This window comes from Oryx dammah, unplaced genomic scaffold (genome assembly GCF_014754425.2).
Source record: "Oryx dammah isolate SB20612 unplaced genomic scaffold, SCBI_Odam_1.1 HiC_scaffold_5, whole genome shotgun sequence".
Taxonomy (NCBI): Eukaryota; Metazoa; Chordata; class Mammalia; order Artiodactyla; family Bovidae; genus Oryx; species Oryx dammah.
Window position 1 is genome coordinate 96,540,862 of NW_024070189.1, and position 14,501 is coordinate 96,555,362.

The 14,501-nt window shown below is 50.4% G+C and overlaps 2 protein-coding genes across 3 annotated transcripts; one reads left to right on the forward strand and one right to left on the reverse strand.

Moving 5' to 3' along the window:
• The first annotated feature begins 229 nt into the window (after window positions 1–229).
• Window positions 230–6,476, forward strand: RAD23A (RAD23 homolog A, nucleotide excision repair protein). Of its 2 annotated transcripts, none has more exons than XM_040240847.1 (9): window positions 230–441; window positions 1,983–2,144; window positions 2,311–2,492; window positions 2,632–2,687; window positions 2,820–2,947; window positions 3,212–3,290; window positions 3,411–3,541; window positions 5,434–5,598; window positions 5,683–6,476. In XM_040240847.1, the coding sequence occupies exons 1-9, from the start codon at window positions 370–372 to the stop codon at window positions 5,794–5,796; spliced, it is 1,089 nt and encodes a 362-aa protein (XP_040096781.1). In that variant the 5' UTR covers window positions 230–369; the 3' UTR covers window positions 5,797–6,476. The 2 variants fall into 2 exon arrangements, with proteins under 2 accessions (XP_040096781.1, XP_040096780.1); XM_040240846.1 differs by having other exon boundaries at window positions 259–441; window positions 3,408–3,541.
• GADD45GIP1 (GADD45G interacting protein 1) lies at window positions 5,885–9,480 on the reverse strand. Its single transcript, XM_040240857.1, has 2 exons — window positions 9,092–9,480; window positions 5,885–7,344 (listed from the first exon to the last, which is right to left on the reverse strand). The coding sequence occupies exons 1-2, from the start codon at window positions 9,439–9,441 to the stop codon at window positions 7,026–7,028; spliced, it is 669 nt and encodes a 222-aa protein (XP_040096791.1). The 5' UTR covers window positions 9,442–9,480; the 3' UTR covers window positions 5,885–7,025.
• Window positions 9,481–14,501: the final 5,021 nt, after the last annotated feature.

A 14,501-nucleotide genomic window follows, 5' to 3' on the forward strand; every position in this document is an offset into this window, starting at 1 on the left:
ATTGCTTGTTAAACGTCAACAAACTCCTGGGCGTGAACCCGGGGGTCTCGGAGCCATTTTGTGGCCTATGACGTCACCGCTAACGGGCATGGCGTCACTCGCAGGAAGCCACTTGATGGTAGAGCAAGAAGTCCCCCTCCCCTCACGGAACAGAATTTAGTCTGCGCATGCTTTGCTCGAGGCCGCGCTCGTGCGCATGCTCGCGATGGCCAAGGGGGCGCGCTCATGTCACGTGTTGTGGTGGTCGGCGCGCGCACTGCCTGCCCCGGAAGCTGTCGGCGTGCGGCGCGGCTGGGCGCTAAGATGGCGGCGGCGTGAGTTGCATGTCGTGTGAGGATTCCGGGGCCTCCGTGTCGCTCGGGTCCCACCATGGCCGTCACGATCACGCTCAAAACACTGCAGCAGCAGACCTTCAAGATCCGCATGGAGCCTGATGAGACGGTGCGAGCCAGGCCGGAGCTCCGGAGCGGGAGCGACGGGTGCAGCGGGTGGGGTGGGGGCGGGGAGGCCGGGATCCCGGGGGCAGACCCGGCGGGGGCCGGGGGGGGGGGGGGCGGGGGGCGGGGGGGGGGGGGGGGGGGGGGAGGCCGGGATCCCGACGACAGAAGCGGGGAAGACGGCGCAGGGTCGCGCCCTGCCCATTCTCCCTACGGGCCTGACTTTCCCAGATACCCTGATGGTCCCCGGCTCTGCCCCTGGTGGCTCGGGCGGCGCTCTTGGGTCGATCTCCAGGCGAAGCCCCACCTCCGGGGCTCCCGCCAGGTCCTGGCTCCAATGTCGGCGCCCTCGCGGGGCGCGGGATCCGCAGGCTCAGATTGCCCGCCGGGCTGCTTTCTCTGGAATGGGTCCTCCGAGTTCCCACTTTTGTAGGCTTTGCCTCGGGACATTGGTGGCCAAATCTGGGAGTAGTGATCAGGAGATGCCGGGTGATGACAGCAGCTATGATGATAATGATAATAAAAGGTCTGAGTTTCAGTGGTCCGTGTTTGTTTTTCACCAGTCGCTGAGCGTTTTCATGATGTTTTACTAACTTTGCAAAGTAGGCTTGTCATTTGGGCACTCTTGCGTGTCCTCACTTAACAGATGTGGAAACTTTGAGCTTGAAGAACTTTGCTATAGTCGCACATGCATACAGCAAGGCGTGGCGGAGCTGATTTCAGTTCGGATTTGCCGCAAGTCTCGAGAGCCCATGGTCTAAAGATGATGCTGTGCTTTTGGCCGGAAAGTGACTTAGGACCTAAAAAACGTGTATTTGGCACTTTTTGCACAATTTCCCCTATGAGGGAGATATTGAAGTTCATTTTTTGTAAAAAGGAAACAAACTCAGATTTTTTTTTACCAATCCAGCTGTTTGGGCAAGTTAGGTAATCCCTGTGCCTCTATTTTTCTCAAATATAAAATAAGGATATGGAGCTTGCTTCCTGGTGCAGTGGCTGAGACTGCACTTTCAATACAGGGGGCCTGGGTTCAATCCCTGGTTAGGGAACTAGATCCCATATGCCAAAACTAAGATCCTGTGCAGCCAAATAAGTAAATAACTTTTAAACAATACAAAATGAGGCTCATAGTACCTATTCCACTCAGTTATTACAAGGCTTTAAACCTGTGACGTATACATTTAGCACTATCAACTTAGGATTCAGTAAACACCACTGTCAGCAACCTTAGGTCTCCCCTTTATTTTGAATTGCATTTCATCATGTTTACGTCATTTGAAATATGTATTAGTTTTTTTATTCTCCCACGTGAATGTCCTCTATGAGAACAGGGACACGTGTTGAGTCTGTGCTCTGTCATCTGCCTAAAACTGCACCTGGCACATATTCAGTGTTGAGTAAATATTTTGTTGAATAGTAGAATGGTCTAGTGTGCTTGATTACGAAGCTTAGCAATTCGGCCATCAGGGCTTGCAGCCTGCCCCCAAACTAGAAGGGAAGAGAGAATCGGGGGGGTTTGCAATGATCATCTACCCCTTCCTCCAGGTGAAGGTGCTAAAGGAGAAGATAGAAGCTGAGAAGGGTCGTGATGCTTTCCCCGTGGCTGGACAGAAACTCATCTATGCTGGCAAGATCCTGAGTGACGATGTCCCCATCAGGGACTATCGCATTGACGAGAAGAACTTCGTGGTCGTCATGGTGACCAAGGTGGGTGATGTCTGCTGGTTGGGAGGGTGGGTGGATTGGCTGGGGAACTGGCAAACAGCCTGTGCCGAAGAGAGATTAGCCATGGACAGGGCGGAGCGGAGCTGTGGAGGGTTGTCGGGGCTAGATAGGGGAACTGATGCCTGCTCCCTTTTTCTGGGTGTCATAGGCCAAAACCAGCCCAGGCACCTCAGTACCCTCAGAGGCCTCACCCACTGCCACCCCGGAGTCTTCCACATCCTTCCCGTCAGCCCCTGCCTCAGGCATGTCCCACCCCCCACCTACTGCCAGAGAAGACAAAAGCCCATCGGAGGAATCTGCCCCCACGACGTCCCCGGAGTCTGTGTCAGGGTAAGGCAAGGAGCCGCAGCCCCAGTTTGGGCCCTGTCTTCCCTGCCCCTTTCAGTGCCCACTGTCATGGTTCCACACACCTGGGGGGAGGGCAAGCCGCCAGAAGCCAGGGTCCGATTTCTCTCTCTTGAATTTGCAGCTCTGTTCCCTCTTCAGGTAGCAGCGGGCGAGAGGAAGACGCGGCCTCCACGCTAGGTGGGTGGGTGGTCCCCCAATTGAAAATGGCTGGATGCCCCAGGCATCAGCTGGCCTCCTGTGGGCATGGGAGGGCCGGGAAGCTGCCCTTCCTTCTCCTCGGTGACCCAGCCTTTGCTGCTCCCTCCACAGTGACGGGCTCTGAGTATGAGACAATGCTGACGGAGATCATGTCCATGGGCTACGAGCGAGAGCGGGTCGTGGCCGCCCTGAGAGCCAGCTACAACAACCCCCACCGAGCCGTGGAGTATCTACTCACGGTGAGGTGGGGCTGCTGCCTCCCGGGGGGTTCTCAAGGGAGCATGCAGACTTCGGTGCTCTGAAGGGTGGTCAAGATCTGTCCCCCAAAACCTTTGGGTTAGGGTTCTAGCCAGGAAAGAACTCCTGCAGGAGCCAGGACGAGAGCGGTGGGGTGGGCCTGGGAGGGCAGAGCGGAGGCCTCCTGTGTCTCCCACCAGGGCTGAGTATGCAGGAGGGGCGGCAGTGGGCAGTCTGTGCTTGGAACTAAAAAGGACACCTGACAGGGAATTCCTGGGAGCCCCGAGCCAGAACATGGTTCTGTCCAGGAGAGCCAAGTTTCAGAGCAGCCATCCACAGAAGCAGGTGAGTGATCGGGAGGTGAGTGCTTGGGGTGCCTGCTGTTGCCGCACCTGACTCACACCCACCCCGTACTTCTGGGAGCCCAGGGTGGTGTCTGACCACACCCCTTTCTCCTGCCAGCAGGAGAGAACCCCTTGGAATTTCTGCGAGACCAGCCTCAGTTCCAGAACATGCGGCAGGTGATTCAGCAGAACCCTGCACTGCTGCCAGCCCTGCTCCAGCAGCTGGGCCAGGAGAACCCCCAGCTCTTACAGGTACAGGCCTGGGGGCAGAGGGAGTCGGTGCAGGCCCCATCTCCCTTACCTGTGGGTACCACAGCCCCCAGAGAGAGAGCCCAGCCAAGCATGGTGGATAGAGGAGTCTGAGCTTGGAAGGCACGACTGATACGATAGTCACCTGCTGGTCCCTGTGACTCGATGACCTCATGATGCTCCCAACCACCTGTGAGGTGACCTCATGATGCTCCCAACCACCTGTGAGGTGTAGGTGCTGTTGTCACTCCTGCAGAGGGAGGCGCCAGAGGTTTGGAGCAGCCTGGCAACTGGTGGAGTGTTTATCTGCTTCCAGCCTCTGGGGCCTGCACTTTGACTTGGCTCCACATTTAGCTGTTGCTTCATAAACGCCCCTAGAGTTGCAGGACTGCTGTGCCCTGGTTGGTTCTGAGACCACCAAGCTCAGTAAAGCTCCATCCTGCCCTTGAAGGTTCCGAGGCAGAGGAGCAGTGACCCCTGAGTGTGACAGGGTCCTCTGGGTCCTCTGTGAAGCTTGCCTCTCCTGATTCAGGCATCTGCTGCTTCTACCCCAGACGTTTCAGTCTCCTGTGCTGCCTGCTGCTCACCTCCTCCAGATGCTGGAGGGCCCGGGCTGCACATCTTCATTCTTTATCTGCTGTCAGTCCTGGGGCCTTTAATCTGTGTATGTGTGTGTGAGTCACTCAGTTATGTCCGACTCTGCAGTCCTATGGACTGTAGCCCGCCAGCCTTCTCTGTCCATAGAATTCTCTCAGCAAGAATACTGGAGTGGGTTACCATGCCCTTCTCCAGGGAATCTTCCCGATCCAGGGATTGAACCTGGGTTTCCTGTATTGCAGGCAGGTTCTTTACTATTTGAGCCACCAGGGAATCTCCTCCCCCCTTAAATTTGTATGATCAGCCCGGACCCTCTGGATGCCATGTTCTCCATGACTGACTTGGTGCCTCCATGAAAATGCTTTCTACATATCCAAGACCAGAACAGATTCTCCCCAGCCTTCCCTAACCCTGCCAGGACCAACCTGGGCTTGCTTGAGCCCCAGGCACTGGGGGCCTGCTGGGCTTATACCCCACCTGTCCTGTTTGCTCTGTCTGCAGAACACTCAGCCCATCCCTGCACTCCACCTCTGTGGCTGCCACCTCATCTTCTACTGGGTCCCCAGGCAGCCACTATCTAGGCCTCTGCTTCGGCACTTTCCCTGTAGTTATTCTCCACCAGAATCCAGATTCCTGAAAAAGCGCTTTTTCCTTTGATGTGAAAATTGTCAAATGTACATAAAAATAGGGGCATATCAAAACCCCCCAGATATGTAACACCCAGATGAATTCACCTTTTTAAAAAGTACACAGATGTCTTTTCCTAGTTGATTCTCAACACTGTGGTGTCTCATCATGCCAGAAGGCACTAGAAGAAAGGGGTTTAGACCTTGCTGCCTCCTCTGATCTCATCTTTTGCTTCCTCCTTCCCTTTCTTGTTTATAGTTTTGCCATATGGATTTTTTTGTTTCTGGAGTTTTCCAAATACACTCCCATCCCTGGGCCTTTGCACTTGCTGTTGGCTCTATGTGGAAGGAAACTTTCTTCTCCATCCTGTGGATCACAGGCCTCTCCCTCCTGGCTTAAAGTGTCTTTCCCAGCCCAAGGTCTATCTGCTCTGATGTATGGCAGGGTCAGTATTTACATTGTAAATAATAGCCAACTTATTTGCGTGCGTAAGGCCTATCTCCCCATCCTGGAACATTAGCTTCTCTAGGACAGGGCCGGTGTCCACCACTGTGGCTGGTCAGAGTAGGTAACCCAGTAAATGTTTGCTGAGTGAGTGAAGAGGGCTGTGATAGGGACCTGGGGGAGGGGGGACAAAGGCTGTGGGTCACCCTTCCCTCTATCTCCCACAGCAAATCAGCCGGCATCAGGAGCAGTTCATCCAGATGTTGAATGAGCCCCCCGGGGAGCTGGTGGACATCTCAGACGTGGAGGGCGAGGTGGGCGCCATAGGTGAAGAGGCCCCGCAGATGAACTACATCCAGGTGACGCCGCAGGAGAAAGAAGCTATAGAGAGGGTAAGAGGCCTGGCCAAGAGGACTGTGACCTCGTGGGTGGGCAGGGCCCTCATCTCTTGCTTATACCTGCCCGTCTTCCCACAGTTGAAGGCCCTGGGCTTCCCAGAGAGCCTGGTGATCCAGGCCTACTTCGCTTGTGAAAAAAACGAGAACTTGGCTGCCAACTTCCTCCTGAGTCAGAACTTTGATGACGAGTGATGCTGGGAGGCCAGGCTGCCCACCGCCCCCTCCTCCCCACCCTCCCACCCCCTCTCCACAAAAGTTTTATAAAAGAAAAAAATATATATATATATTCATGTTTATTTAAGAAGTGGAAAAAAAAATCAAAAACTAAAAAAAAGAAACTCCGACCCAACTTCCCACTCTCCTAAAGTGGTCCCTCATTCCCATCTTGGCCTGAAAAGACCTGGGCCAGACAGCTGTCCCCCCCTCCCCATCCCCCAGCCCAGCTCAGCCTGCTCTAAGGAGCTGGCAGAACTGGAGGTGACAGATGGGCCCCTCTTGGCCTGTGTCCCAGCTCCCTGCAGCCAGATGGAGAGGCGGCTGCTTGCTTCCCCACCCTCCCAGAGAGCCCCCGAGACCTCCCCCGCCCTCTTCCAGGGTGAGGGGAAGCTGGAGCTCCAAACTTTTGATCCTCCATAGGAGTGTCTCACATCTTTCCATCTGGGGTGAACGCTCAAGAGGCCCAAGGACTCCTCTGTGGTCTGGCCTAGGCTTCCATCCTGCATCCCTTTGCTGCGGGGGGAAGGTCTGGTTTGTCCTGCTTGGGGAAGGGGAAACATCAGAGTCGCTCTGGAGTTTGAGGCAAGCCCCCCCACCCCAGAAGAGAACTGTTGTCTCTGATAAAGGTTTTGAAGTGAATAAAGTTTTAAAAGCCAGTCCTGTGGTTCATCCCTACTGGGGCTTCCCACTCCAGCTGGTCTGGGTCTAGGGGCTAGTTGGGCACAGGAGATGGGGGAATGCCATGAAAGGGGCAGAGGGGGTCTGCCTGCTTGCCTCTGCAGATTGTGGCTCCTAGTGTACCCCGCCCCCACCGCCAAGCTGTGTTATTCCCAGGCAGTGGGCCCCAGCCTTGGAAGGGCTGCTGCTCTTTCTACCCCCCCATCATCACCACAGTCTGTTTTGGCTACACTTCCCCCCTGGTAATTGGCTAATTACTGGAGATTAATGTTGGTAAACAGAAGCCTTCTTCTCCTCTGCCATCTGCTCCTCCATTATTTCCCCATTGTGCCCCCCCTTTTTCCCCCTGAAGCCCCAGAGTTGGTCAGCATGGTCTTGAGTCCCCTGAGTGAGCAGAGCCAGGGAAAGGTGGGGCATTCCCTGGCTCCAGGTGTTGGAGAAGGAACCAATGTGCCCAGGGAGGGGTGTGATAAGAGAGGACATAGCTCTTCAGGGGTGGGGCAAGTTTTATTGGGAAAGAACCCAGCTCAGGAGTCAGGTGTTTCAGAGTCTGCTGGATCCTGGGCCGCAACAGCGGCCATCGCAGCAGCTCGTGCCTCCTTCTTCTTTCTTTGTTTCTCCTCCTTGAGGCGCTTGCGATGCTGCTTCTCCAAGTCCTGCAGCAGCTCCTGGAAGCGGGCACTCCTCGGGTCCACGTGGTATCCCAGGCGCTCCTGGGCCTCCGCCTGCAGCCGGGCCCTCCGCTCCTTGTCTGCTTGTGCCTTCTCCCTGCGTGCCTGCTGCTGCCGCCGCCAGTTCTCAATCATCTGTGGCATCTTGGCCATGCACTCTTCAATGAGCTGCTCCCTGCCGGTGCAGGAGGGTAGTTGGTGAGGGCAGCCCCACCCAGCCAGAGCAGTACCCATCCACCCACCTCCCACCCTCAAGCCTCTGCCCACAGCCTGCCTCTTCCAGCTCCCCTATATTTCGAGAGGAAAGATTGAGAAGGCTTATGGTGGTCATTAAAACTGTCAAGAAAAGTCCTTGAGAAGTGAAGCAAGAGGCAGGAGAGAGGAACTAGTGTGAAAGTGACAGTGTTAGTCACTCATTGTGTCTGACTCTGAGACTCCATGGACTAGCTGCCAGGCTCCTCTATCCATGGAATTCTCCAGGCAAGAATACTGGAGTGAGTAGCTATTTTCTTCTCCAGGGGATCTTCCCAACCCAGGGATCAAACCCCGGTCTCCTGCATTGCAGATTCTTTACCATCTGAACCACCAGGGACATAAATATGTATTTAACCTTGAGCAAGCCCCAGTCACTCTAGGAGCAGACCCCAAGTCAACCCAGCATTTCCCTGAGCTGTCTTCTGAGCCATCCAAGTGCCACGTGTTATTCCCATAGCACATTCCTTCATCCTACAAACATCAATGAGTACTCACTCTATGCCAGGCCCACTTCTTGTTACAGGAGTGGAGGCAAGAAATGAATCGGACCTTTCCCTCCAATAGGTGCAAGGTGTGAGTCACTGTTGCCATTTTAAGGATTAGAAACATGAAACTGAAAGCCCCATGGTAGGGTCAGCCAGCTGGGATAACGGGGTTTACTTGACATAGGTTCACTTCTCAGCTTTGTTTGTTCACTGGGCGACTGGACAAGTGACTTCACCCTCCCTGGCCTCAGTTTCCTATCTCTCAAATAAGGGTGATTCCCTCTTCCTCTTAGAGCTGCTGTGAGGACAAGAACAGTAAACACCAGGAACACACACTCGCCTGCCTTCACTGCCCCCTCTCTTCAGTAAGTGGCACAATCAATATCTTCGCTCTTGCTTCCATTCTTACCTCTAAATCCTTCAGACCTGCCTCCCAAGTCCGATCTGTACCCTTGATCCCATGCTCCATCACCTCTCACACCTCCCCAGCCACACTAATGTCCAGACTGTTTCATAAAGCACATACCTACCTCGGGGCCTTTGCACCGGCTGTTCCCTTTACCAAGAACACTCTCCCTAAGATCTTTCCATGGCTACCGCCGATCATTCATCTCTCTCTTAAGTTGCTCAGTCATGTCCAACTCTTTGTGACCCCATAGACTATAGAGTCCATGGAATTCTCCAGGCCAGAATATTGGCGTGGGTAGCCTTCCTTCTCCAGGGTATCTTCCCAACCCAGGGATCGAACCTAGGTTTCCCGCGTTGCAGGTGGATTCTTTACCAGCTGAGCCACAAGGGAAGCCCAACAGATCTCTGCTTAAACATTTTAAATGTCAAGTTCTCAGAGAAGCCTGGGGCCTACCAAGGCGAAGTCGCCCTCAGGCCTGCAGGCTCCACCCAATTTTATCTTCCTAATGACTCTGGGTCACCATCTGAAATTCATTTTGTTCCCTACTATGCCCTCAGCACCCGGGACATGGCCTTGCGCATAGTAGGCGCTAGGTAAAGATTTGTTGACCGATGACTAAATGAAGTTAGCCAGAAGTCTTTTCGCATCCAGGTGAGCGTGCACGTAAATACTGCATGCAAAACCGGCGATAAACCGCCCGATGGAGTAAGCACTGTTGCTGCACAGTTCACTGTCGGCCGCAGTCCCGCTCCCGCCCGACCGCACGCACGCACCTGGCTTGTCGCTTCTGCTCTTCCGCCAGCTGCTGCACCCGCAGCGATTCCTGCATGACCGCCAGGCTCGGGTACCATTCTCGCTCCTCAGCCTCCAGCTCGAGCAGCTGCTCCCGCGACGGCCACAGACAACCGGGGTCAACACCGGAGGCGGCGCCATGCCGTGCGAACTGCTTAGCTGCGTAGCGCGGCCCCAGCTGCCAGCGCGGGGTCAGTGGGTCATCCGGGTCGGGCCACCAGGGGTCCCGTGAGCGGCGCGGAGGCGGCGGCGCTCGGTAGCCGCGGGAGCCCGGGCCCAGGGTCGAAACCCGTCCGAGCAGGCTGCGAGCCTGCCGCATGGGCGCAGCCATCTTGGCCGTGCGAGGTCCTCGCGAGCAGGCCGGGCTGGCCAAGGCGCTGCCTGCGCTTGAGGTCCGCTGGGGGCCGGGAGGAGGCAAGGAGCTTCCTGGCTGCCTCAGTTCCGCGCAGGGAGAAGAGGGGAGTAGTCTTATTTTTTACACATCTTCAAGTATAATTATAAATTTTCCTGTAGCAGTTAATTTATTAAAATTACATTTAAATTTTTTCTTAGTTTTTTGTTCATATTTAAGATTTAATTTTATGTTAAAATAGCATTTATTTTAAATATTAACATTTAAATGTTTTAAATTTAAACAATCATTTAAATATTTATTTAAAACTGAAATATTTTCGTTTTAAGTTCAATCTACGTATTATTTTCTATTTTAACTTTTAAATTATGCAACGTATTTAATTTTTTAAAAATCCAGGCAGTAATATTGGAGTGGATTGCCATTTCCTCCTCCAGGGGATCTTCCTGACCCAGGGATCGAACCAGTGTCTTCTACGTCTCATGCATTACAGGAGGATTCTTTACCCGCTGAACCAAGGGGAAAGCAACCCCTGGCTATTTTCTAGGTCCATGGGCTTCCATAGTTGCCGCACGCTGGCTCAGTACTTGTGGCCCAGGGACTCAGTTGCCCTTCAGCGTGTGGAATCTTCGGGACCAGGGAACAAGCCGTGTCCCGTGTTGGCAGACGATTTCTTACTCACAGCACCACCGCGGAAGTCCTAAATATTTAAATTTTATATAAACACTTATTTAAACATTGTTCATAACATTATTTATATGATGCTTTTTCATTTGATTTTAATATATTTATTTAAATTTTAATTTTGAATAATTACTTAAAACTTTCCTTAACATTTATTTAAGTGTTTACATTTTGTGGGCCTTCCCTGGTGGCTCAGATGGTAAACAATCTGCCTGCAATGCAGGAGACCTGGGTTTGATCCCTGGGTGGGGAAGATGCCCTACAGAGGAGAATGGCTACCCATTCTAGTATTATTCTTGCCTGGAGAATTCCATGGACAGAGGAACCTGGTGGGCTACAGTCTATGGGGTTGCAAAGAGTTGGACATGACTGAGGGACCAACACTAACATTTCTGTCTAAAACACTTGAATTTGAATGTAAATATTATTTACTGTATTTATATAGAAATTTTACTTTACATCATATTGTAAATAGTTACTTTATGCCTTTTAATTTTCTGTATGTTAAAATGTTTAAAACATTCAATCCTGGTGTAGAAACTAAATACTATTTTTGAAAAAGGATTTCCACCTTAAAAAGGAAGGAAATTCTGACCCATGCTACAGCATGGATGAAATTGAAAGCCATTATAGTGAGCGAAATAAGGCAGTCAGAAAAGGACATAAGGTATATGATTTCACTTACATGAGGTCCCTAAAGGAGTCAGATTCATAGAGTCAGCAAGTAGGAGTGCGCCTGGGAGAGGCAGGGGCCTGGTGAGTGGGAGTTACTGCTCAGTAGGCACAGTGGATATTTACTGTATTGAGTACAGGTGCTCAACAGGTATAGAATTTCTGTTTGGGATGATGAAAAAGTTCTGGAGATGGGTGGTGATGGTGGTTTCACAACATTGTGAATGTGCTTAATGCCACTGAGCAGTACACTTGAAAATGGTTAAAATGTAAATATTATGTTACGTATATTTTAGTATTTTTAAAAATGCCATTTGCCCAGGGAACCTGGACAAGAATGTTCATAGTTCATAGCAGTACTATCTATTTCATATATATTAATCTCAGGCTGAAAACAGTTCGCACCTGAGTCTGTCTGCAGTCGAGTGGATCCCTGAATGTTGATGTTTCAGCCAACAGAATACCACACACCATTCACAGCTGCTCACTGCCTTGTGGATGATTCTCATCAACATCTTATGCACCAAAGGAAGTGGGGCCCAAATGATTCTTTTTCGGAAAGGAATGTTTTTGATCATGTAAGGGCTTCCCCAGTGGCTCAGTGGTAAAGAATTCACCTGCCAAGGCAAGACACTCGGTTTCAATCCCTGGGTCAGGAAGCTCCCCTGGAGGAGGGCATGGCAACCCACTCCAGTATTCTTGCTTGGAGAACCCCATGGACAGAGGAGCCTGGCAGGCTATAGTCCAAGGGCTTTTTCAGTCTGACATGACTTAGCAACTCAACAACAGAAACAAAGTTTACACAAATTGTCCTTTTCATATAAAGTTGAAAAATCCTAGTGTTATTATGGCTGCACTCTTTAAGAGGTAAAAGATAAAGAAAAGCCAAACAGTGACCATTCTGGAAGTCAGGATGGTACACCTCTGGTGGGGATAAGGAGGCAGCCGGGTGGTGGTCAGGTGGCAGATGTGGGAGGGGTTTGCTTTGTAACAGATTACTGAGCTGGGCATTCCCATTCTGTTAGCTTTTCTCTAAGTGGACTATATTCAGTGTTATTTCTTGATCCGGGCTTTAGTAATGCCTGAGTTATAATTATTCTTTCAGTTGGATATAATTGTATATGTGTGGGTTGTACACTTTCCTGTAGCTTTATTATATTTTGCAATTTAGAAAAATGAAAATACACGCAACAAAAAGGATTTCAGTGAGAAGTCCTACTCCCACCTGTCTCTCATCCTCTGCTTCCTTGGAGCCCTTCCACCATCACTTGTGTTAGTTTCTTATGTATCCTAGAGTTGGTTTATACATTGTTTTTTTGAATTTTTATTGAATTTGTTAACAATATTGCTTCTTTTTGTATTTTTGGTTTTTTTGGCCCCTGAGGCATGTGGGATCTTAACCCCCTGACTGATGAGGGATCAAACCCACAACCTCTGCATTGGAAGGCAAGGGCTTAACCACTGGACCACCAGGGAAGTCCCTATACTTTCTTATTGACAGTGCTAATGGATTATTTATTTCACAAGGACAGAGATTAGTCATTGTGTCATCACCCAGGTTTAACAAATACTCATGCTTTGGCTCCCTTGCTTCAGGGTGTGTGTGTGTGTCTGTGTTTTTAATTTCTTTAAATAAAACGAGCCCTATTACAAAAGTTTCCAGTGACAGTAAGGCCTCTGCCTACAGATGCCAGGCTTCCCTCCACCCTTTATCCCCTGCACCCATCACCCTTCTCAGGACTAACAGTTACTTTGAAATCAGCTTATTCTTCCAAGACCAGTCTTTATGCATTCATTACTTATCTAGAGTGTGTGAGAGCAATATTAATGCATTAATATATTTTAAACAGTTTACATAAATGGTATCCTGAATATATTAGTTTGCAACTTTTTTCCCTCAGCCTCTTGGTTTCCAGATATCTCCAAGTGGATTCAGGTAGATTTCTACTGTGTAGCTGTGCTTTTCTAGAGAAGGCAATGGCACCCCACTCCAGTACTCTTCTTGCCTGTAAAAATCCCATGGGCGGAGGAGCCTGGTGGGCTGCAGTCCATGGCGTCGCTACGAGTCGGACACGACTGAGCGACTTTACTTTCACGCATTGGAGAAGGAAATGGCAACCCACTCCAGTATTCTTGCCTGGAGAATCCCAGGGATGGGGGAGCCTGGTGGGCTGCCATCTATGGGATCGCACAGAATCGGACATGACTGAAGCGACTTAGCAGCAGCAGTAGCTGTGTTTTTCACAGTGTGGGTCACAGGGCCCATTATTGATTCGGGAAGTCAGGGAACTGCGTTCCAACCAGCATTTATCTCTAGGTTTACAGTTAAGGGAAGAATGATTCATAGAAAACTTCTTTTAATTTTTAAAAATTATTTATTTTTTAAAATGACGTAACACACATAAAACTTACTGTTGTAACTTTTTTTGGCTCTGCTGCTTCTTTGTTGCTGCTTGAGGGCTTTCTCTAGCTAGGGCTAGCTGGGGCTACTCTCTCGCTGGGTGCTTGGGCTTCTCATTGTGGTGGCTTCTCTTGTGCAGAGCACCAGTTCTGGGGCATGCGGGCTCAGTAGTTGTAGCACAAAGGCTTGGTGGCCTTACAGCATGTGGGATCTTCCCAGACTAGGCATTGAACCTGTGTCCCCTGCATTGACAGGTGGACTCTTAACCGTTGGATCAGTAAGGAAATTCTCATAACCATTTTAAGGTCCACTACTATCCAGTGGTATTAAGCACATTCACATTGTTGTGCAACCATTACCACCATCCATTTCCAGGAGTTTGTCATCTCGTAAAACAGAAACTCTTTCCCCATTAAGCAACTAACTAACTCTCCATTCTCCACTTCCCTCAGCTCCTGGTAATCCCCATTCTAATTTCTGTCTCTGTGAATGTGACTACTCTTGGGACTTCATGTAAGTGGAATCATATGGTATTTGTCCTTTTGTGACTGGCTTATTTCACTGAGCATAATGTCCTCAAGGGTCAGAATTTACTTCGTTTTAAAGGCTGAGTAATATTTCGTTGCAGATATTCACCACCGTGTGTTTTTCTGTTCATCCACTGACGGGCATTTGGGCTGCTTCTACTTTTTGGCTATTGTGAATAATGCTCCTGTGGACATGGGTATAATAGTTATTATTAATGAAAAATACAGAATATTAAAATGTCAGGTTGTATCACATGTACTAACGGTAAGTATTATTTGGTAAACCATTTATTTCTGTCACATATGCATGTATGGATATATACTGGCGATGCAGTTGTCGTCAATGGTAACAAACCTTCCCCAAACAACTGTTTTGTTATGCTTATTGATTGTGTAGATCAGGAATTTGCCCTGCCCCAGTGGTGCAGGGCACAGTGGGGATGGTTGTCTCTGTTCTATGCTGTCTGCAGCCCCAAGGGGAATAATTGAAAGCTGAGTGACTTAACACCTGGCAGCTAGAATCATCAGATACCATCTTTATTCATTCATGACTTACAGTGGCTTCTGGCTGGATATTCAGCTGAAGTGTTGGCTGGAACAGCCACCAGTGGTCTCTCTGTTGGTCCCACCAGTCACCAACATTGTCTAGGTTCAAGGGTAGGGTCAGAGACCTCTTCATTCAAAGGAGTCTCAGGGTCACATTGTCACAATTACATACAAAGGATTGTATGTAGAACATGTAGGATAGGACATAT